This window comes from Aspergillus ibericus, assembly GCF_003184845.1.
Source record: "Aspergillus ibericus CBS 121593 unplaced genomic scaffold BO80scaffold_19, whole genome shotgun sequence".
Lineage (NCBI taxonomy): Eukaryota > Fungi > Ascomycota > Eurotiomycetes > Eurotiales > Aspergillaceae > Aspergillus > Aspergillus ibericus.
Genome location: NW_020292117.1, coordinates 551,378 through 572,857, shown reverse-complemented (window position 1 = coordinate 572,857; position 21,480 = coordinate 551,378). Strand labels below are relative to the sequence as shown.

At 52.6% G+C, this 21,480-nt stretch overlaps 7 protein-coding genes across 7 annotated transcripts; 5 read left to right on the top strand and 2 right to left on the bottom strand.

The window, feature by feature from the left end:
- Positions 1-173: 173 nt before the first annotated feature.
- BO80DRAFT_425161 (uncharacterized protein) lies at positions 174-1,001 on the bottom strand. Its single transcript, XM_025719454.1, has 2 exons — positions 609-1,001; positions 174-540 (listed from the first exon to the last, which is right to left on the bottom strand). Exons 1-2 carry the CDS (start codon positions 774-776, stop codon positions 235-237), a joined length of 474 nt encoding a protein of 157 aa, XP_025575512.1. The 5' UTR covers positions 777-1,001; the 3' UTR covers positions 174-234.
- A 757-nt stretch (positions 1,002-1,758) lies between these two features.
- BO80DRAFT_72107 (MFS transporter) lies at positions 1,759-4,022 on the bottom strand. Its single transcript, XM_025724746.1, has 3 exons — positions 3,472-4,022; positions 2,402-3,411; positions 1,759-2,302 (listed from the first exon to the last, which is right to left on the bottom strand). Exons 1-3 carry the CDS (start codon positions 3,854-3,856, stop codon positions 2,006-2,008), a joined length of 1,692 nt encoding a protein of 563 aa, XP_025575511.1. The 5' UTR covers positions 3,857-4,022; the 3' UTR covers positions 1,759-2,005.
- A 1,419-nt stretch (positions 4,023-5,441) lies between these two features.
- BO80DRAFT_455273 (putative thiol methyltransferase) lies at positions 5,442-6,417 on the top strand (the record flags this gene model as incomplete). The annotated part of the gene is made up of 2 exons (XM_025722104.1): positions 5,442-5,948; positions 6,061-6,417. The coding sequence occupies 2 exons, from the start codon at positions 5,442-5,444 to the stop codon at positions 6,415-6,417; spliced, it is 864 nt and encodes a 287-aa protein (XP_025575510.1).
- A 1,657-nt stretch (positions 6,418-8,074) lies between these two features.
- Positions 8,075-10,817, top strand: BO80DRAFT_445040 (putative potassium uptake transporter; the record flags this gene model as incomplete). The annotated part of the gene is made up of 11 exons (XM_025721467.1): positions 8,075-8,111; positions 8,171-8,291; positions 8,369-8,505; positions 8,574-8,766; positions 8,821-8,954; positions 9,007-9,048; positions 9,102-9,431; positions 9,503-9,617; positions 9,674-10,388; positions 10,442-10,485; positions 10,541-10,817. 11 exons carry the CDS (start codon positions 8,075-8,077, stop codon positions 10,815-10,817), a joined length of 2,145 nt encoding a protein of 714 aa, XP_025575509.1.
- A 1,035-nt stretch (positions 10,818-11,852) lies between these two features.
- Positions 11,853-14,306, top strand: BO80DRAFT_355460 (alpha,alpha-trehalase; the record flags this gene model as incomplete). The annotated part of the gene is made up of 5 exons (XM_025715757.1): positions 11,853-11,978; positions 12,058-12,133; positions 12,197-12,318; positions 12,382-14,120; positions 14,180-14,306. 5 exons carry the CDS (start codon positions 11,853-11,855, stop codon positions 14,304-14,306), a joined length of 2,190 nt encoding a protein of 729 aa, XP_025575508.1.
- Positions 14,307-16,153: 1,847 nt separating this feature from the next.
- BO80DRAFT_71807 (isocitrate lyase 1) lies at positions 16,154-18,186 on the top strand. Its single transcript, XM_025724745.1, has 5 exons — positions 16,154-16,475; positions 16,542-16,697; positions 16,753-17,095; positions 17,151-17,703; positions 17,759-18,186. The coding sequence occupies exons 1-5, from the start codon at positions 16,272-16,274 to the stop codon at positions 18,117-18,119; spliced, it is 1,617 nt and encodes a 538-aa protein (XP_025575507.1). The 5' UTR covers positions 16,154-16,271; the 3' UTR covers positions 18,120-18,186.
- Positions 18,187-18,487: 301 nt separating this feature from the next.
- Positions 18,488-20,773, top strand: BO80DRAFT_425156 (hexadecenal dehydrogenase; the record flags this gene model as incomplete). Its single annotated transcript, XM_025719453.1, has 4 exons — positions 18,488-18,942; positions 19,038-19,268; positions 19,361-20,160; positions 20,214-20,773. Coding segments are annotated over exons 1-4 (1,541 nt in total), but the record flags the coding sequence as incomplete, so codon positions are not given.
- Between the last annotated feature and the right edge of the window lie 707 nt (positions 20,774-21,480).

Below are 21,480 nucleotides of genomic sequence, written 5' to 3'. Positions count from 1 at the left end.
GCAACCGCATCACTATCACCATCATGATAGGGGAAATGGATGATGAGAGATGAAGATCTTAGCCCCATGGTCATTTGTACCGTACCATGAAAGTATCAGGGTAGAAAGAGAGCCAGAAGAGCAGGGGAAAGACGCCTGACGGAATGGAAGGAAATGGAAGGAGAGGAGAGAAGGGATTCGCAACTCCCACTGGACACTTCACCAGCCGCAGATCACTGGACCGCCCAACCAGGCCTAGCGGATTCCCCCCGGTCGGGTGTCACAAATCCCACTCCTCCTCATTGCATCCCTCCCAAAATAATCCACGAAGGAGGGGAAGAGCGAGAGAGGGAGAGGGCAATGGTTGCCAGGTACGAGGTACGAGGCATCATGAACATACATCGTGTCTCCAGTCCTCGACGATATTCCCCGATCCTCGGGATCTGATGCCCAGCATCTCGATGCTTTCGAGGAATTTCCTACGGCAAGATCACGGCGGTGGGAAAGGATGACGGACGGTCGCACCCACCGATAAGTGAGGCGTTGCTGCTCTGGCACTCGGTGAGTGGCTGTCGTCGCACCCACAATCAGGCCCGTTGAGGAGGCGTCGTTACTGATTAGATGGATAGCTGCAAAGCTACAGCGGAGTATCGTGATGCTAACCCGATTCCTCCGAGACTTTTTCTTGGCCACCCGCCCATCAGGCAAGCTGCCCAGCGTGCATTCGTGCCTACAGTTGACGGCTCCGGCTCCGGTCTGACTGGAGCTATACAACCCATCAGCGTCACTGCCTCCATGTCCCTCTGGCAACAAACCCCTCCACGTCACCAATCTATCTATTGCCATCGCGACTGCCGTCACAATCTCAGATACATCGATGTGCGAGATCTTTCTGCGCCTGTCATTTATTACTAGATCGTTCTATTGCCAGCGAACTCGTCAGGTCAGGGCGAGATCGCCGATTTCCCGCAGATCTTTCCTAGGTACCCATTATACGTAGCGCGCGCCCAAAGTACGGTCGTACAACTGCAGATGCCAGGTCCAAGAGAATGGCATTTTCATCATGACTTTACCACCATAGGTTTTCGTCCGGCGATGCGTCCACCACCCAATGACCCTGGTCGAGACCTTCGGTGTCATCCCACGCTGGTCAATGCAACGAGCCGGAAATGGCTGCCTCGCCGCAAGATATCACCACCATCCCTGGCCATAGCCATGACATTAACCTCCTAGCCCTTGAAATCGCTTATGCACGTTGCCGCTTCGTCCCGGCGGAGCTCTTACTTGTCCCCCGGTCTGTGGCTCTTTGGGCGAAATGCCGTCTGAACCGTACGCGTACTCCGTGCTTGGACCCTCACTGGGTCAGCCTGTGCTGTCAGAGTATCTGGCATCTAAATCATTCACGCCTGCTAAAATACGAGAATAGCATTGTTGGAAGCGTAAGAGCTATCATAACCACTACGCTCGCCTTCTCAGCTGATTGTTTGGGTACCTACCGCTGGCGGCAGTGTAGACACTCGGGCGCAATATGAAACACCCATGAGGCTCCCAATTACAATATCTCGAACCCATCCAACCAGATATTGATTCGGACCTTTTTAATAACATTGACGTTCAGCCCTCTATTCTCATTGACCCATGCGATGACTGTCGTTCGCCACAGCCTAGCATGAGGCATCTGGCCTCGCTTGGGCTTCATTAAGTCTAAAAATAACAGGATTCATGCTTTTGGCTATCCTCGAACCATAAATGCCCTCTCGAAGTCATTGAGTGATTCACACCTATCATATCGGCGCGTGTTTGACTCCTGAAAACAGGCTCGGCTTTTCACGAAAATGAAAGACGCCGGCGATTCCCTCGGGGGTAAAAAAAAAGCCAAGAAGAAAAGGCTATATACAAACCGTCTAATATGACCATGACAATGCGTAACGATCACCAACAGAGTCTAGTCTCAAGAACCAGACATCGATACCCAATATCACGCTTTAGACTCCGTACCAAACGGCAAGTTTGACCATAAAAGATGTCATTTCCTTAGTGCATCCATGGAATTTCTCCATCGAGGTCCGTAGACTTTCATCACGAAAAGGACGGAGCTGCTTGCAAACGCAACCAGTCCAAGGATTGTGAAAAGCCATCCGTTGCCAATGGCATCGATGATTGGTGCAGTGACCACCGAGCCCACACACGAGAAGATATTTCGCATGAAGTTATTCAATGCGACGCCTGCAGAGGACCTTTTAGGCATGAACTCTGTCAGCATGGTCGTCGCCATGCCAAAGATAAGCATCGATCCAACGCCGAAGAAGAAGTTGGCAATCATCTACGCAATATTAGTCAGTAGGGTTTCACAAGGTGTTGCAGCGCAGGAGACAAGAGTCCAGGTGCATGAAGCAGTCATTGTCAGCCACCAGGAACATACCGGTGCTAGCCAGAAGACGCCTCGATCTGCACACCAACCATACCAAATCAGCCCGGCAGGGTAGAGAACAGCTCCGAGCCAAGCATTCTCCCGCATTCGGTCTTCGGGATGATATATCAGCTTGCCATTTTCGTCGTATCGCTTTGCCTTCTTAGCCTCCCGTTGCATGATACTGTCCATCCAACGACCTCCAAAGGAGCTAGCAACGACATACCCCAACGAGTTGGGAATATAAAGCAGGCCAACAATAATTGTGCTAAAGTTATATGGGCTAGCGCCGAATGTGTGCTCGACGCTGACATTTAGCACATAGAGCGAGCCAAAAGTGATGCTCGCATAGTATACAGTTAGTAGAACAGGGGGATAGCGCAGGTATAGAATGATTTTCAAGGGGTCAAGAAGAACCATTTTGAGGATCTTCAACCACCGGGTAGTGAAGCGAACGACCTGTCGAGAGGATACGCGACTCAATTGACCCCGAGCCGGCTCCTCGTGCTCGTCTTTGATGTCGTACGTCGGGGCTTTTGTGTTTGCCAGTGTTTCTGGGAGGGCGAAAAAGATGAAAACCACGGTAAGTCCTCCATAGGCAGCCAGAAACCACAACGTGCTTCGCCAACTCCACCGTTCGGCTAATGCGCCGCCCACAATAGGAGCTATCAAAGGTCCACATAGCGGACCTAGATAGAAGATGTTCATGGCCCGTCCTCTTTCTTGCGGGTCCCAGAGGTCGGCGATCGTTCCTGCACCAACAGCCTGAACTGATGCAGATGCACCACCACTTAACATCCGTAGCACAATAAGCATAGCTATCGAACTAGAGATCGCGCAGAGAGCGTTGAAGACAACGAACAGGCTAAAGGAAACGAGATATATCGTTCGTCGTCCCAGTCTTTCGCTAAACGATGACCACCACAGTGGAAATATGGACATACTAAGCATGTACAGTGAAATTGATAGGTTTGAGACAGTGGTTGACGTGCCCAGCTCTTTGGATACTTGAGAAAGGGAGGCTATTCTTTGGTAAGCGTACGAAGCAGCGAAGTTAACATCAAGGGACACTGTCGACTTACGGAAGAAGATCGAGCTACCCATTGGGGCTGCTGCTCCGGCCACTGCGACCACGAAAGTGATAAACCATTTCGTCTTTCGAGGGTAAACCTTGGGGTTTTCAACCTCTGCCAGAAATGTGAGCTGACCGAAAAGCCCTCGTCGCTTCAATCTCGGCACCACTACCGGAGGTTCCTGTTCTTCATTGGAGGAGGTTGAGCACACAGGTGCTTCCTCGTCTTTCCCTTCCATGACCGGAGTGTCGTCGGAGCCTTGAGATACTGAGTCATGACCGTGTTTGACTTCAATAATATCGTCATCAGATGGGGTCGCTTCAGGGTGACTGTGTCCAGCAGGGGGAGCTTCCACCACCTCGGCTTCAGGAATCCCTTTCGTCAATCCCGCCATCTTCTGTCTTGTCGACTGCTCCCATATGAGATCTCGAGGACCTTGACGGCACAATAAAGTCCGTATCAACCAGGATCACAATAACAGTCGAAACAGAGCAGAAGAAGGTGAGCGAACGTTGAAGCTACCATGCGCTAAATGGCCTTGCAGGCGGGGCCACTGACTAATGGCTAAGATGAAGCATAAGAGATGATCTGCCAGGACTATTGAAGACTCTCAAAAGGGCATAAATATGGGGTTGTGAGAGTGAAGGAAAGTCGGTCGCCTGCGATCAGATGGTTAAGAGAAAGTTGGAGTAAGAGAGGTCCCAAGGGTGGTACCTCTGCCCGATTGTTATCTGCAGTGCCTGGGCCCTAACAGGAAGGAAGGTATGGGCCTCCCCACCTGCCTCCAGTTGCACCTGATATTATTGGATGGCATAGATGACTTGGGGTATTGCTTAGATCCTGCCCGGATTCTTATCTGAACACTACATGGTTTGTCTGCGACAGGTACACTTATCGAGTTGTTTACTAGTAGTATCTAGTCAACAACCCCATATTATGATACATGAAACGTGATAATGAGGGACAATAGTTCACACCGCCACGCAAATTGCACGCCATCACGATGACAATTTAGGTGCGAATGAATAAATGTGCCCTTACTAACCATCTCTCAACCGTGCGCTAAAATCCTGAGTCAGTCACCCTAATCCTCCCTCCATACCATAGCGGGCAAGGTCAAAGCCAGGACCAACCAGTCAGGGCCAACTGAACGTGTGCCGTTCCATCCGACGGCGGCCATTTCCGCCCCATGCACTTACTTTGCCGAGGTCAAGCTTATAGCCGGCTTGTTTCTGTGCCGCTCGGTAATGAGATGAAGAATAGGATTAAGATGAACCATCCACAAGGTATAGGAGCACGCTGCTAAGGAATGAGAGTGCTTGCCTATTATTTTCGAATACTCCGTACATATCATCTGATCATCCTAAATATATACACCCGATCTGGGTAATGACTGAGCAGGCTTGCTGTATTGAGGACCTCCGGGTTCCAAATCTTAATCATAAGGCGAGAGAGAGTGTGGCTCTACTCTAGCGACTTAAAGGTTCCTTCATCAGCCTTACGTTTTCAACTAATTTGCTTAGCCTTGTCAGTAAATAGGCTACTCCAGGAACCTCTCCCTATCGTGTCAGTGAGCAAGGTTAGTCACCGCGCATCATAGGCACATTCGCAAAGTACTAAGTACTTTTCTGTATGCTATCCAAGAGGACGCGTATGTCAAAAGAATAAAATCTGTGGACAGCCCAATTGCTTCTTCCAACTCCATTGCTAGAAATTGGAATAGTATGGTCCCCGCAGTCCAAAAACCATGGACGAGAAAGCCACCCAAGTGGATACTTCCGCTATCTCAACAGCCCCACGTCGAGCCAGACTCGACCTCGTAGACAGTTCCAGAACGTCAATCCCAGCACCCTCTACTTCATCCTTCACACCAAGTACCGATACAACACCCCTCAGCATCCACTACACCTTAAAACTTGTCACTAGTAACTTCCAGCATACATCCACCCAACCCAAGACAAGCAACACCACCCACCACCATGTCCAACCCCACCCGCGCCACCCCTCCCCAATCCGTCCCCGACACCATAGCCAAATACCCCGGCGAGAAATACCTCACCGGCTGGGCCGAGATCTGGAACACGAACCCCTCACCACCATGGGATAAAGGAACCCCGAACCCCGCGCTAGAGGATACATTGACGCAGCAACGGGGAACAATCGGGGGCGCCATTGCAACCGACGCTTCGGGAAAGACGTATAGGAAGAAGGCGTTAGTTCCGGGATGTGGAAGGGGAGTGGATGTGCTGCTGTTAGCGAGTTTCGGGTATGATGCGTATGGGTTGGAATATAGTGCTGCGGCGATTGAGGCGTGTAGACGGGAAGAGAGTGATCATGGGCATGGGGAGAAGTATCCGGTTCGGGATGCGGAGGTGGGGAGGGGGGAGGTGGTGTTTGTGCAGGGGGATTTCTTTGAGGATGGGTGGTTGAGGGAGTTGGGGTTGGGGTTGGGGGGGAATTGTTTTGATTTGGTTTATGATTATACGGTGAGTATTGGGACTCTTCTTTGTGGCTTGGTTTTATGGTGTTTGCCCAAGGGACTTGGGTTTACGGGATAGTGTAGATCTATATGGACGCTTGCTGACCATGCGGATGCAGTTCTTCTGCGCGCTGGACCCGTCGATGCGGCCAGCCTGGGCGCTCCGGCATACCCAACTATTGGCGCCTTCGCCGCGAGGCAATCTAATCTGCCTGGAATATCCACGGCACAAGGACCCGTCGCGTCCGGGTCCTCCGTTTGGTCTCTCCTCGGAGGCTTACATGGAGCATCTCAGCCACCCCGGAGAGCAGATCTCTTATGACGCTCATGGTCGATGCAGGATGGACCCTCTCCGCGAACCAAGCGAGCGAGGTCTGGAACGGGTGGCTTATTGGCAGCCTGCCCGGACGCATGCAGTGGGCAAGGATGCCAATGGGGAGGTCCAGGATCGAGTCTCCATCTGGCGCCAGAGGTAAGGCCTGTTGAGATGTCTGCGATAGATATCTCCGGGGTGAGAGTCAATGGCTGTGTTGGTCAATAACCTAATGTTTGATTGACTTGTGTTTCTGCACTTTTCTATGTATGGTTGGAGAGTGCGTTGTAATGTTCTCTAAGCTATGTATGTCTGTAGTGAGCAACCAGATGACCTGGCCTGCTCACCTATTCGTTGCCTGCTTCGTTATTGCCTGCTTCGATCTTCTCAATCCTTCCATCGCCCCGGCCGACGTTGGTCTCAATGCCATATGTCCTCATAAATGCTTGTAGCTTGAAATGGTCATCTCATTCAAATATCAGCTTGATTTCGTGGTATGATGATCTAGAGGCTCTCCCATGAAGGGTTTAAGGTCAACTTTATGATCACTGATGAAACCGCCGCGACCGCTCCAACTGCTCGATACCCATCGTGTTTATAGTGTTGATGCTTGAAACTTTGCCTACAGCAAAAGCAAGGCTGGACAGCACCACTTGAGTCGTGCCTTGGCTCACCACCTTGGAAGAAGGAATATCCCGTAACTCTGTGTAACTCCCACGTTGTCGCTGACCAACTAACCCGGCACTACCCGCAGCTCGAACTCCTGGGCATGTGGCCCTTTCGAAAGTCAGATGATGCACCGAGAGATCATCGAGGCGAATGTTCCATGAGGTCGTATTGGTACCCTTGAGGATGTTGCGGGGGCTTGCCTGTTCTTGAGCAGCCGGACCGGCTCGTGTGTGATGGAGCGACAATCACCCTGGATGGTGGTAGTATTGTTGCTGCCAAGTTGTAAGCTGTAAGCTGTAAGCACGATGGCATGCGTCCTCGGGATACTGGGGGTATGTGCCATTAACAGGGTCGATCTCAAGCTGTTTGCAGAAGGTATAACCTAAATCAACTGTTTGGAATCATCTCAGTGCTTTTAACTCAAAACAATAGTGGCTTGTCCGTGCCCCAGTCATGCAAAGTATGATAGTCAAACTCAGTTTGAGAAATCTGGCTCTTTCTCTGCAGTGCATGAGTTTGACATCATCCCGGGGTGGGCATATGACTGGAAAGCATGTCATGCTGACCGGATAACTAATAGTGTTGGGGCTATGCTTAAACCCTCGACCGATACTGTGAACGATTGGCATTTGCCTGTCTGGCCTTCTAGCCCCTCATCATCAACCATGGTGATGGTCGCCCGCCGCTGTTGCACATCACAAAAGCAATTTGATGTTGTCCTGCAACACCCACGCTGAAGGTTGCTGCGGCGATCTTCACTCGCCGTCAGCCACCTCCAGATTCTACCAACACGGTTGGTGCAGAAAATTCCCTCCTACATTTTGGATGTCCATCTTTGAAACGTCCATCTAAGCTCTGCCGACCGATCGCGTGGGGTTTCCGTGGTCTGCGATCGTATTGGTCTGGGCAAATCTCTCACCAGAACGGTTCCCGGCTTTATTGGCACAAAATAAAGGTCCCACAGCGGACTCCCCAAGGGCCTGGTCCTGGAAAATAGTCATACATTGCTTTCGAAATCAGGTAATCCATGTGTTCTAGTCTCGACTCTCTGTTGTCCTTTGAACTTTGTGATTGGCTTGTGCTTTAACGCGTTGTTGGGGCCATCTACAATCCGAGTCCCCCGTCTATGAGCACTCCTGCCGCCACATAAGATGTGGAAGCCGCGCGTTAATTTTATCGCCCTGCATTGTGCGTTGCATGTTCCGCCGGATTCCGATGGCCCAAGTAATGCTGATTTTCTCGGACAGATGCATATATCATCTTTCTGGGTCTCCTAGGATTGGTTGTCCTCTATCCATATGGCAATCTCCGCGCGATTGATTCCTACTTCTTCGGGGTCAGCTCTTCGACCGAATCAGGATTGAACACGTCAGTTGGTCATTTCTTTAAATAAATCATCGCTTCTGGATGGTAGGAGCACAGGCTAATATGGGCCACACTCTCAGTGTCGATGTAAAGGATCTGAAGCTTTACCAGCAGCTTTTCATCTACTTCGTTCCGATAGCCTCGAACATCGCATTCATCAACATCCTAGTGGTCGTTGTACGTCTGTACTGGTTCGAGAAACGACTGAAAGAGATTGGTAACTACTTGTCGCTATGGGCTTCGGTCGGATTTTAAGACGGTCACTAATGCGATGACCTCCAACAGCACCTGGTGTCCTTGATCGAAAGAATGGTTCGTTCGACTGTAGAGATGAATACCATGACGAGGAAGCGCATCCGAGGGTGATGAGTGGACCTTTCACATCGGGAAATGGGCAAGCCAAATCAACGGAGATGGAAGATGTTGATGACAACGAGCGCTCTGTCAGTTTGAAGATTGGGCACTTAGTACCAGATGGGTAAGAGTAACTAATGCTTCTTCTTTCGAGAGGATAATGCTAATCGTGGTATAGGCCCAGAAACAACGGCAATGAATGCTCTGAGAACGACGGTTCGAAGTCCAACAATCTCAATTTTCCACGGAGCATCTCCTTTGCGGATCCTAACAAGGCGCTCTACATTCCTTCACCGTGGGAGCGTGATAGAGGTACTTCGTTATATGGCCCTTTGCTCGCCAGGCCATGGCTTATAAGCAACAGGGGTGCCCATAGCAGAGGTCCAGAGAGGCCCGAGCAGAGATGGTAAGCCTGGCTGCAGATGAATATGGAAACGACTTGACCTCACCAAGATGCAGGAATTGAGGATGTCGACGAGGACGTCGAAACAAACCACGGGGACTCTGGTGATACCAATCAGCTATCCAGAAAGATCTCGGGTACCTCCGGTAGGCCATTCGAAAGGGTAGCCTCGACCTTATTCGTGTTTGGGCGACACCCTAGTAGAGCTCGAGAACCATCGCTCCGGCCAGCTATCTCTCTCTCCAAGGATGCAAACCTGCCAGAGCTCTCCGCACAAGCGACCCTGGGTAGGAATTCGCAATTCTACAATTTAACTGCCGCAGATCGAGAGCGACTAGGTGGCATCGAGTATCGAAGCCTGAAGCTACTCCTGAAAATCGTTATCGGTACGAGAACCCAGTCTTACTGTTGTCTTCTCATGGCACGAGAAGGAAGGACGCTCATCTGCAGTCAATAGGCTATCTTGCTGGTCTCCATGTGATTGGCATGGTATGTCTCGTCGCCTGGATTATGCATGCAAATGCCAAGTATCGGGACTACCTCGATGAATGCGGACAGGATAAGATCTGGTGGTACGTCCAGTTGCAGATGATCTCTATAGACATCACGACAATGCTAATATTGTCAGGGCAATCTACTCAGCACAGACAATGGTCAGCAACCTGGGATATACTCTCACTCCGGATTCCATGATATCATTCAATGATGCTGTCTTCCCCATGTTGCTCATGAGCTTTCTCGCTTATGCTGGTAACACACTATATCCTTGCTTCTTGCGGCTTGTCATCTGGATCATGTTCAAGTGTGTTCCCGAGGATGCTTCTCTGAAGGAGCCACTCGGTTTCCTGCTGAAGTATCCTCGTCGGTGCTATCTGCTTCTCTTCCGTAGTAGGCCGACATGGATCCTTTTCGGCATCATATTTGTCTTGAACTTCGTCGACGTCATCTTGATCCTGGTTCTTGATCTCAACAACCCTGCAGTGAGTGATTTAGCACCCGGCCCTCGAATTGCGGCGGCCATTTTTCAATCCGCATCTTCACGGCACACGGGAACGGCGTCTTTCAATCTTGCGGACGTGAATCCAGCAGTCCAAATTAGCTTACTTGTCATGATGTATATTTCGGTATTTCCGATTGCGATCAGTGTACGAGCGTCCAACATATACGAAGAAAAAGCGGTTGGGGTATTCTCACGGGACCCGGAGATGGATGAAAGTAATGGCAGGAAATATGTTTTGACGCACATGCGAAACCAGCTCAGCTTTGACTTGTGGTACATTTTCCTTGGGATCCTGTGCATCTGCATTGCAGAGTCGCAGAAAATCATGGACCCAGCCATGCCGGTTCGTGCCCCTCGGTTCACCGCTAGAGATAGGCCGCTGACCCGCGCAAATAGGCCTTTTCCGTGTTTGCGATATTCTTCGAGGTGGTCTCTGCCTAGTGAGTATAACCACGCCATGGCCACGGTGGGCAGATGTACCTAATGGATGCATAGTGGAAACGTCGGGCTAAGTCTAGGATACCCGACCGTCTCCACCTCGTTCAGCGGCCAGTTCGGCATCTTCAGTAAAATTGTCATCTGCGCCATGATGATTCGCGGGAGGCACCGTGGACTGCCATACCAGCTCGACCGAGCGATTTTACTTCCCAGTGAGCGACTTGTCGAAGATGATAAGGTCGCAAGCCGGCCTGATATCCCACTGCCACGCATCCGAAGCATGGACCCCATGGACAGCAGACACCTGAAGATGAAGCGATATCATACGAGATAACAGCTAGATTGTCTGATGGATTGGGCCACCGCTTTAGGCCTTCTTGCTTTGCTGGGAAGTGAAAAGTGGGATGGCATGGTGCATGTACCTGTTGTCCCGCGCCGGAAGAGATCTAGAATGTACAGATTCTGGAAGATCGACCATCGGTTTCTCTGTAGATATATCCAACGCCACGTCAAGGGGTCGACCAGCAGGTGCCAATAACCCACAGGCCGCTTTCAATTTCGGATTATTGGTTTTTGTTGTCCCGCGTGACCCTTGGGATCTGGCATTTGCTTTTTTTAGCTGATTTTCTTTATTCTCCCGCGATAAACCTCCCAGGGAGAAGTGCATAACTCGCCTGCTGGAGTGTGCCCGGGCGGCAGCCGGGGAAATACCGAAGGGGGGAGGGGGCACTATTGAGTGGAGCGGCGACATCATCGGGCCCGTGGCGTCATAGTCTCCAAGGGAACTTCATTCTCTACATACTAGAGGGGAACTCTACGACCAGATACAGTAATAATTAATCATTCTAAGACGCCGGGAAGCCGGAGAGTACAAATTGTCTGGGAGACCTCAAGGAGCGTTATCTCTTTCTTGTTTTCTTGTTTCCCCCAACTGATTGCATGCACACCGCCGGTTGCACACAAACAAAACCCAAGCCAAGCGACATACTGAGTGTGACGTACCCCCAAAGTACACGGGAGCTGACTGCCGCTGGTGGCCAAAATCCCACCCTGAGTAAAACTCTCTTTGTCGTGTGCTGCATTGTCCCAGCAATCCATCCAGATCCCGACTTTTTTTGTCCTACCAAACCCCCAGCTTTAGCGAGATTGTCTTACCGGTGCGATCGCAATCCCTTCCCTGGGCGAGACTTCGAGTCCGAGAAGTGTACAGCGCCACGAACGGGCCTAGCGTCTCCAATAATTGGCGTCGCGGTGTCACCCCTTAAACCCACGAACCATCCACCCCTGCTCGCATCCCCATTTCGCTCTAGCCTTTCGTTTACTCGACCTGTCATCGACCGTCCTTTCTCCCATCCCACATCCCCTGACGATGAGCTCGTCAAGTGCACAGCACCAACGGAACGGCTCTCTCGACCCTTTCTCGGACCCCGATGTCTACTATGGCAACGAGGAAAATGTCGCGCGCATGAGAGACCGTAAGCGTGCATTCTCCTCGGTGAGTCGGGAGCCATTGCCCCCCTCTGAGATAAGCCCAGAATCAGCCCTGCTAACGCACGCCGGATGCCGTTAATTAGACACTCAAATCATTCAATCGGGACGACATTCAGGAATTCCTCGGAGGCGGATTTCCTGCCAGAAGAGCCAGTCATGGTGCGTACCGATCGATCTTTTCAGCTATCGTGGGATACAGGGGCTGATGCACGTGCGATGCAGATGAGACACCAGCGATTCCCCGCAAATTCCTTATCGATGTCGATGCAACGCTTCACAGTCTCCTGGAGCGGGAGGACACGGACAGGAACATGCAGATCACCATCGAAGATGTGGGCCCCAAGGTATGTGTGACCTGGAATCTCGGAACGACGGCCTCTACCGATCACTGACCACCACGCTTGCAGGTGTTCTCCGTAGGAACCGCCGCGTCTTCGGGATACAATCGATTCGACTTGCGAGGAACGTACATGCTTTCGAACCTCCTCCAAGAGCTCACAATTGCCAAGGACTACGGTCGGAAGCAGATTGTGCTGGACGAGGCCCGTCTCAGTGAGAACCCCGTCGCGCGTCTGTCTCGGCTCATCAAGAATTCGTTCTGGAACGCCCTGACACGACGCATTGACGGGCACAATATTGCCGAAGCTGGCCGGGACCCCAAGGATTGGACAGATGACCCGCGGCCTCGGGTTTATGTGCCTCCGGGTGCCCCGGAGCAGTTTGAGTATTACAAGGGTATCGCAGAGGCCCATCCAGAGCTGCGCCTTGACGTGCAGCTGTTGGACTCCGATATCACGCCAGAGTACACCCGGAGACTCAACAACAAACCCGGGCTTTTGGCATTGGCAATGGAAAAGCGTTTCGACGAAGCTACCCAGAAGACGGAATATAGCGGAGTCCCATTCGTGGTTCCGGGAGGAAGATTCAACGAACTCTACGGATGGGATAGCTATATGATGTCTTTGGGGTTGCTGGTCAGCAACAGAGTAGACCTAGCCAAAGGCATGGTGGTCAATTTCTGCTTCTGCATCAAGCACTACGCGAAGATTTTGAACGCAAACCGTTCCTACTACCTAATGCGTTCTCAGCCCCCGTTCTTGACTGATATGGCTTTGCGTGTCTATGAACGGATCAAGAATGAGCCGGATGCTAAGGAGTTCCTCCGCAACGCGACCCTGGCCGCGATCAAGGAGTACTACAGCATCTGGACGGCCGAGCCGCGATTTGATCCGGTGTCTGGTCTTTCGAGATACCGTCCGGAAGGTGAAGGCGTGCCGCCCGAGACAGAGCCAACGCATTTCCTTCATATTCTGACGCCCTATGCCGAGAAGCATGGCATGTCATTTGAAGAGTTCGTGGAAGCCTACAACGAACGTAAGATCGTGGAGCCAGAGCTCGACGAGTATTTCCTGCACGACAGGGCGGTGCGCGAATCTGGACATGATACTAGCTACCGCCTGGAGAGGGTCTGTGCCAACTTGGCCACAGTGGATCTGAATTCGCTGCTGTACAAGTACGAGGTGGATATTGCACGCATTATCCGCACTTATTTCAAGGACAAGCTTGACATTCCGCCCGAGTTCCGGACGGCATCGACCCAGGATATCGCCAGCGAATCGTCGTCGGTCTGGGACCGTCGCGCGCGCAGAAGAAAGATGAGAATGGACACTTATCTCTGGGATGAAGAAAAGGGGATGTATTTTGACTACGATACCGCCAAGCAGGAGCGGACGACATACGAGAGTGCCACCACCTATTGGGCCATGTGGGCTGGTCTCGCGACCCCCGGCCAAGCGTCGCAGATGGTGAAAGCCCTTGCCCGGTTCGAGGCCTACGGAGGCCTGGTTTCGGGAACCGAAGAATCCCGGGGTGCCGTTGGACTGGACCGGCCCAACCGGCAGTGGGATTACCCGTACGGATGGGCCCCCCAGCAGATGCTGGCGTGGACCGGACTGATGCGCTACGGCTATCAGGATGAAGCCGAGCGGCTGACATACAAGTGGTTGTATATGATTACGAAGGCTTTTGTGGACTTCAACGGCGTCGTCGTTGAAAAATACGACGTCACTCGCCCTATCGACCCACACCGGGTGGATGCCGAGTACGGCAATCAGGGCGTGGACTTCAAGGGCGCTCCCCGCGAAGGGTAAGATCCTCACCCGGATCCATTATCACGGAACGTCATACTAACCGGGTTATTTCTAGGTTCGGATGGGTCAATGCCAGCTATGTCTACGGACTGGAGATCCTCAATGCCCACCAGCGCCGTGCCCTCGGCGCCATCACGCCGTATGAGACCTACATCAAGGCGGTGGCCGTACAGGATAATTAAAAAAAGCGAATATCAAAACGCGAAGAGGGGATGCATGATCACATTTAGCGCGGCAATCTGTTTTGGCCCGTCGTGGCATTGGACTTTTGCAAAAATGGGTTCAGCGGACGCAGTTTCTATAGCTTAGATAGGATGGGTTGACATACTGGCGGGCGGTTTAGAGTCTGCATTGCCTGCGATGATTGAGGCGATTGATATGCTACATGCTTGCACAGAGAGACGGGAGCTTGTCATTATTCGGAGGTGGAGATAACCAGACTAGAAGTGATGTGTCTTGGTGGAGGCGGCGTTGGATGCTTTTTGAGTCGTTGCGTTAATAGCCATAAATCCATAAATGATTAGTTAGTTCATTCAGTTCTCGTTCTATTTCTGTGAGGTTCGAGCAATTGTTCCAGGGCTGAAACCCAACTCCCGAGACGTAGGAAACCGGGCAGAGAACGAGCGTCCGCAAGGTCTGACTCACGTTTCTGGACCTCAAAAATAAGCACCACGAGGAAAGTCAGAGGTCACAGTCAAATTCACATGTGAATCCACCCAGGCTTTGTTCTTCCCCACAGACAGACAGACAAGACAGACTTTCTCCGTCCAGCCAGCCAGCCCCGAACTTGGCCACACGAATGATATCTATACCCATGCATCACCACCCGCACCTCCGAGCATCCAGGCCATGGATCTACACTCGATCCCTGTCCCAGAGGCTACGGTTCTCCGAAACTAACCACCACCATCCTAATCTGACAGATGGTCAGTAAGACGGTATGGTTATCCCTTCGGTCAACGTCCGAAACCCCATCCCCATCCCCATATTCTTTTATCCCTGACAGGGCGTTGTCGTGGTCGCAAGAATACGGAACAACGCTCCTTGATTTCCCGATACTCATTCTCGTGCGTGTGCTGAGAAGAGGACTGGACGGAGCTGAGGTTGATCTTGGTTTCGTGGATCGGCTGTTCACGGCCCGGTGATTGGTGCAACGCATGCCGAGGTTGCTGCCGTTTGGGGATTGGCGGTATTGATGCCTGGAGGTCCTGGCGTGACGGTACGCCTGACTGTGGGGTATATACCTGTAATATAGGACAGAGCCAATGACAGTCAATGAATGGTTGCTGTTCGGGTGGTGTGGTGGTCATGTATTGTCATTGGGGGTGGACTCGGAGCAGTAAGCACATGTGTTCACGTCATGGCTGTCCATTGCTGGGGTACTTCCGTGTACATAGATGTCAGGTCGGATTATGATGGTATCTTATGGTTCTGGGTTCAATTTGCAGAGCCATGAATAAGGAGTATTCATCAAGATGAGGTATTTTTCCTGCGGGTTATCAGCTCGTGCCGATGGCATCTTCGGTGGTGGATGGACTCATAAACCAGGCCAAGGGAAAGTGGCGACGGGGGGAAATGCCTCAGGCCGTCGCGGGCTCGGGCTGGTCCCTTTAGACCGAGGATCGAGCCTGACGAAGATCCTCTCTTCCGAACCACCACCACTCAGCTTCCCCGTTGGCCCCGGCCTGGCTTGTGAACCTGGGACACAGTTAACCTAATCGTTGGCGACTCTCTACCCACTCAGCCATGCTGGGCTCCCCGGTTTTCAAGATTGACCCGGGGCCCCTGCCCTTCCTTCTTGTCCCGCTGAACCGAACGTTTACCGACCACTGGCCAGTCAATGCCTCTGACGCATCGAGATGGCGCATGCCCATCTGCTGGTCCTTAAGTACCAAGGTCTTTGGCTTGTGATTCCGGCCTGATACTTTGTTGTCTTTTCCCCGTGTGCCCTCCTCTACCTTGTCGTCTGACTCTCTCCCCTCTATCTCTTCTTTCTTTTTTACTTGTGACTTTGCTGGGATTGATCCTGGAGGCTCTTCCTGCTATATAATCATCTTTGGATACACTGTATTATATATATCCATTGCAAATCAAGCTTTTGCATATCTTCTCTTGCCCTCGTGACCTCTTATACATACTACATCACAATGGGTTACCTTGAAGACGAAGACCGGAAGTACGCCGACGACGTTCAGGCGGTTCAGACATGGTGGCAAGACTCCAGATGGAGACACACCAAGCGTCCCTTCACTGCGGAGCAAATTGTGGCCAAGCGTGGAAACCTGAAGATCGACTATCCTTCCAATGTTCTGAGCAAGAAGTTGTGGAAGATCTTGGAGGGTAACTTTGAGGTATGTACTCCGTACTCCCCATGCTCCTTCTCCGAGTCGTGCCTGGACTCACATTACTTCAAACAGAAAAAAGTTGCGAGTTTCACCTATGGTTGTCTCGACCCAACAATGGTCACCCAGATGGCCAAGTTCCTAGATACCGTCTACGTCTCGGGCTGGCAGAGCTCCTCCACAGCCTCGTCCACTGACGAGCCGTCTCCAGATCTTGCGGATTACCCTATGGTAGGTCTCGGAGTATCTTGCTGGCTGTGGGATCACTGCTAAGATCAACTCCTAGAATACTGTTCCCAACAAGGTCAACCACCTGTTCATGGCTCAGCTGTTCCATGACCGGAAACAGCGCGAGGAGCGCATCACTACTCCCAAGGAGCAGCGGGGCAAGGTGGCCAACGTCGACTACCTGCGGCCCATCATTGCGGATGCCGACACTGGACACGGTGGTTTGACTGCGGTGATGAAGCTGACCAAGCTGTTCATTGAGCGCGGTGCTGCTGGTATTCACATTGAGGACCAGGCCCCTGGTACGAAGAAGTGTGGCCACATGGCCGGAAAGGTGCTGGTGCCCATTAGTGAGCACATCAATCGGCTGGTGGCGATCCGTGCGCAGGCGGATATCATGGGTGTGTAGCCTTGTCCATTTGTTAACCATGTGATTATCCACTGACGCATCTCTAGGAACCGACCTGCTTGCCATTGCTCGAACTGACTCTGAGGCCGCCACCCTCATCACCTCCACCATCGATTACCGCGACCATGCGTTTGTTGTTGGTTCGACGAACCCGACCCTCCAGCCCCTCAACGATCTGATGGTTGCTGCGGAGCTGGCGGGCAAGAGCGGATCCGAACTGCAGGCTATTGAGGACCAATGGGTCGCGCAGGCCGGTCTGAAGCTGTTCAGCGACGCAGTCATCGACACCATCAACAAGGGCGCCCACGCCAACAAGAAGGCCGTCATCGACGACTACCTGAAGAAGGCCAAGGGGAAGAGCAACCGCGAAGCCCGGGAGATTGCCAAGAGCATCACGGGAGTCGACATCTACTGGGACTGGGACGCCCCTCGCACCCGGGAGGGCTTCTACCGGTACCAGGGAGGCACACAGTGCGCGGTTAACCGGGCCATCGCCTATGGACCCTTTGCGGACCTGATCTGGATGGAGAGCAAGCTCCCCGACTATGCGCAGGCGAAGGAGTTTGCCGATGGCGTTCACGCCGTGTGGCCCGAGCAGAAGTAAGTGCTGTCATTCCGATTTGTCCGTCGCCTGACGCTAACACCCATTGCTTAGGCTGGCGTACAACCTGTCGCCCTCGTTCAACTGGAAGAAGGCGATGTCGCGCGACGAGCAGGAGACCTACATCCAGCGGCTGGGTGCCTTGGGATACTGCTGGCAGTTCATCACCCTGGCGGGTCTGCACACGACGGCGCTGATCTCGCATCAGTTCGCCAAGGCGTACTCAAAGCAGGGCATGCGGGCATACGGCGAATTGGTGCAGGAGCCCGAGATGGAGCAAGGAGTGGATGTGGTTACACACCAGAAATGGAGTGGTGCCAACTACGTGGACAATTTGCTGAAGATGGTGACGGGCGGGATCAGTAGCACCGCGGCTATGGGCAAGGGCGTGACGGAGGACCAGTTCAAGCACTGAGCCGGAGGGAAGGGTTTCAGCATCTTGCTATTTTTTTAAAGTGCTTCTAGCTTTATATTCTTATACCACATTGTTTCGATTTAATTCTTCGTGAATCCAGCGATTGAGGAGTGTGCTCTGGATAAGCTACAGAGCTATCCGAAAGGAGCCCGGCTTGCGAGGAAGTGGGTCTCGTGCATGACTCGAGGCCTCGCAACCTTAAGGAGCCTGGGAATGGGGGCATGTGAGCCCGCGTCAGCAGGGATCTGGCGGCGAGTGCAGGCGACGGGGGAAGGCCGGCAGACTGCAGAGGGCCGGAGATCTTCTCCGCCGTGCCGCGGTCCATCTGGTTTCAGCGGGCAACAGTGAAATGAGGGGAGGGGGGGGGGGCATGTGCGAAAGCTGCTCGGCGAATTCCACCATTGGGCCGGCCTCGGTCGGGGGGTTATATTAGGGAGGGAATACGGGATCCTGGCCACAATTGACCTCATCCTTTGTTTTCTGTCTCGTATCATTTATATCGCCCCGACAGATAGATAGATAAGGACCCCGTGCGTCAGGGGTCGTCGGTGAGGCTTGCAGCAGCTCCGCTATTCTTCATCTTCCCGGTCAACGGCCGCCTCCTGATCCTTCATCCTTTTGCATCTTCCCCCCCCCCACCCCTGTCTTAGTATCTCCCCTCAGCACCTTATTCCACCATGGGCGCTATTGAAATCCCCCCCATCCAATATACCCCGGTCGACGAGGTCGCTGACCGTGTCGCACGAGTTCGCAAGACCTTCCACGAGCACAAGACTCGCGATGTGGAGTACCGACTGGTTCAGCTCCGCAAGCTCTACTGGGCGTGAGTGCTCTCCCCGACTCCCACAACGCCACTTGGTGGAAGCTTTCCCCCCTCCCCGCATGCTTAATCTATGGCTAATCTACTTGACGCGACAGTATCAAGGATCGTGTCGAGGAGATCCACGAGGCCTTGCGTCTGGATCTGAACCGACCCGTCTTTGAGGCCGTCATGGCCGAGAGCACCTGGATGCTCAACGACATTGTCTTTGTGTGCAAGAACCTGCACAAATGGGTCCAGGATGAGAAGGCCGAGGACATCGATCTGACGTTTAAGTTTACAAGTCCCAAGATTCGCAAGGATCCCCTGGGGTGTGTGCTGGTCATTGGGTATGTTTCTTTTTTCTTGCCAATTCCGTTGGGGAATTCCCCCCCTTTTGGTTGGGTGACAGGAAAACTAATGGCGACCGCGATGCGGCCAGTGCTTTCAACTATCCTTTCCAGTTGACGCTGGGCCCCGTCATTGGCGCCATCGCCGCCGGCAACACCGTCGTCATCAAGCCCAGTGAAAAGGCCTCCCACAGCGCGGTGGTCATCCAGCAAATCGTCGAGGCCGCCCTCGACCCCTCCGCCTACACCGTCATCCAGGGTGCTGTCCCCGAGTCTCAGGCTCTGCTGGCGGAACGCTGGGACAAGATCTTCTTTACCGGTAGTGCCAATGTCGGTCGCATCGTCGCCAAGGCAGCCGCTCCCCATCTCACCCCCGTTGTCCTGGAGCTGGGTGGCATCAACCCCGCCATCATCTCCAAGAATGCCGACGCCCGACTGGTCGCGCGCCGACTGTTCTGGCCCAAGCTGATGAACGCGGGCCAGCTGTGCACCTCGCAGAACTACCTGCTGGTCGAGCGGCCTCTGGTCGACGCCGTCGTTGAGGAATTCAACAAGACCTACAAGGAGTTCTACCCCCAGGGCGCCAAGGGTTCCTCGGATTTCTCTCACATCATCGACGATGCGTCCTTCCAGCGCATCAAGGGCATGATTGACAACACCAAGGGCAAGATCGTCATGGGCGGCAGCATGGATGAAAAGGAGCGCTTCATCGAACCGACCGTCGTCGTCGTGGACTCTCCGGATGACTCCATGATCACCCAGGAGAGCTTTGGTCCTCTCATCCCCATCCTGCCTGTCGACAGCGTCGAACAGGCGGTGCAGATCGCCAACGGCATCCAGTCCACCCCTCTGGGTCTCTACCCGTTCGGCTCCAAGACCGAAGTCGAGAAAAGTATGTCTGCCCACGCCACGCATTGCTTATAGAAACTGACAGTCATCTTCCAGTCCTGTCGACGACCCGCTCGGGAGGTGTCGCCGTCAACGATGCTGCCCTGCACATTCCCACCCTCCAATTCGGTGGTGTTGGCGAGAGTGGTCAGGGTGCCTACCGCGGCAAAGCCAGTTTCGACGTCTTCGTGCACCGTCGGACCATCACGACCAGCCCCAGCTGGATCGAGACCTTCCTCGCCATCCGCTACCCGCCTTATGACGGCAAGGATGACCTGTTCAAGAAGGTCAGCACGCTGGTGCCCGACTTTGACCGGGACTGCAAGAAAGTCCGCCTTAGCTGGCTTCGGTACATCCTGACTCTGGGCGGCGGAAGCGCCAAGTCCGGTGCGGCACGTGCGACCGTCGTTGCTGCTGGTGAGTGATATTTACCTTCTCATTTCCAATCTCTGTCCTCCCTCCCCATCCAACGCCCACTGCCCCTTGCACGTGCTTGATATGCTAGACTTCTTACCGTCCGCATCGCCATCAGACCGAGAGTGATCTAGCACACCCGTCGCTTCATTAGATGAATTCCTGCGATACCACCCATATTCTCTAATACTAATACGATGCCTTGACTTTGTTTCTTGTCAAATACCCCATTTACACTAATAAACACGGTCATATACTTACATCTTCATCTTCATCAGTGGCTTACTTTGCACTCCAACTGCTCGAGCGCCGGTCCTCGAAGCTCTAATCTTTCTACATGTATCGTATTTCTTTCATCTGATTGATCTTATCGATTGGAGTGGCTATCAATCTTGATTGTATCATCGTGTACGGAGTACTCTTGCTTTCAGCATTGGGTCGGCCCAGGCGGGCAAGCTGGGTGGTTGGACCCCTATTCAGATTGTATGGGGGGTGGCTTGAGATTGGACGTTCATGTATGTATGAGTTTGTATGAGCGGGGGATATAGGAGGGATGTACATATATGTGAAATGTGATTTCCGTGACTTGATTCGTTATGGGTATAGCAGTAGAGTTCTTTTTGTCATATGTACAAGATACCACCGTGACAGCATCTTTGAGTGACCCGCCAGGACGAAGATAGTATACAAAACTCCCCAAGCAGATAGATACCAACAACGCCCGCAAAGATACCGATACCGAAACCCATCCCGATGAGAGTCGACAAAAAATTACAACCCAGAGATAGAATAGAACTAGAAGTAGCCAGTAAGAGAGGATAAGTATTTAATAATCCCCCCCCCTTCTTTTCCTCCCTCCAATCCTCTCCCCCATCCTCCCCATCCCCATTTCCATCCCCATTCCCATCCC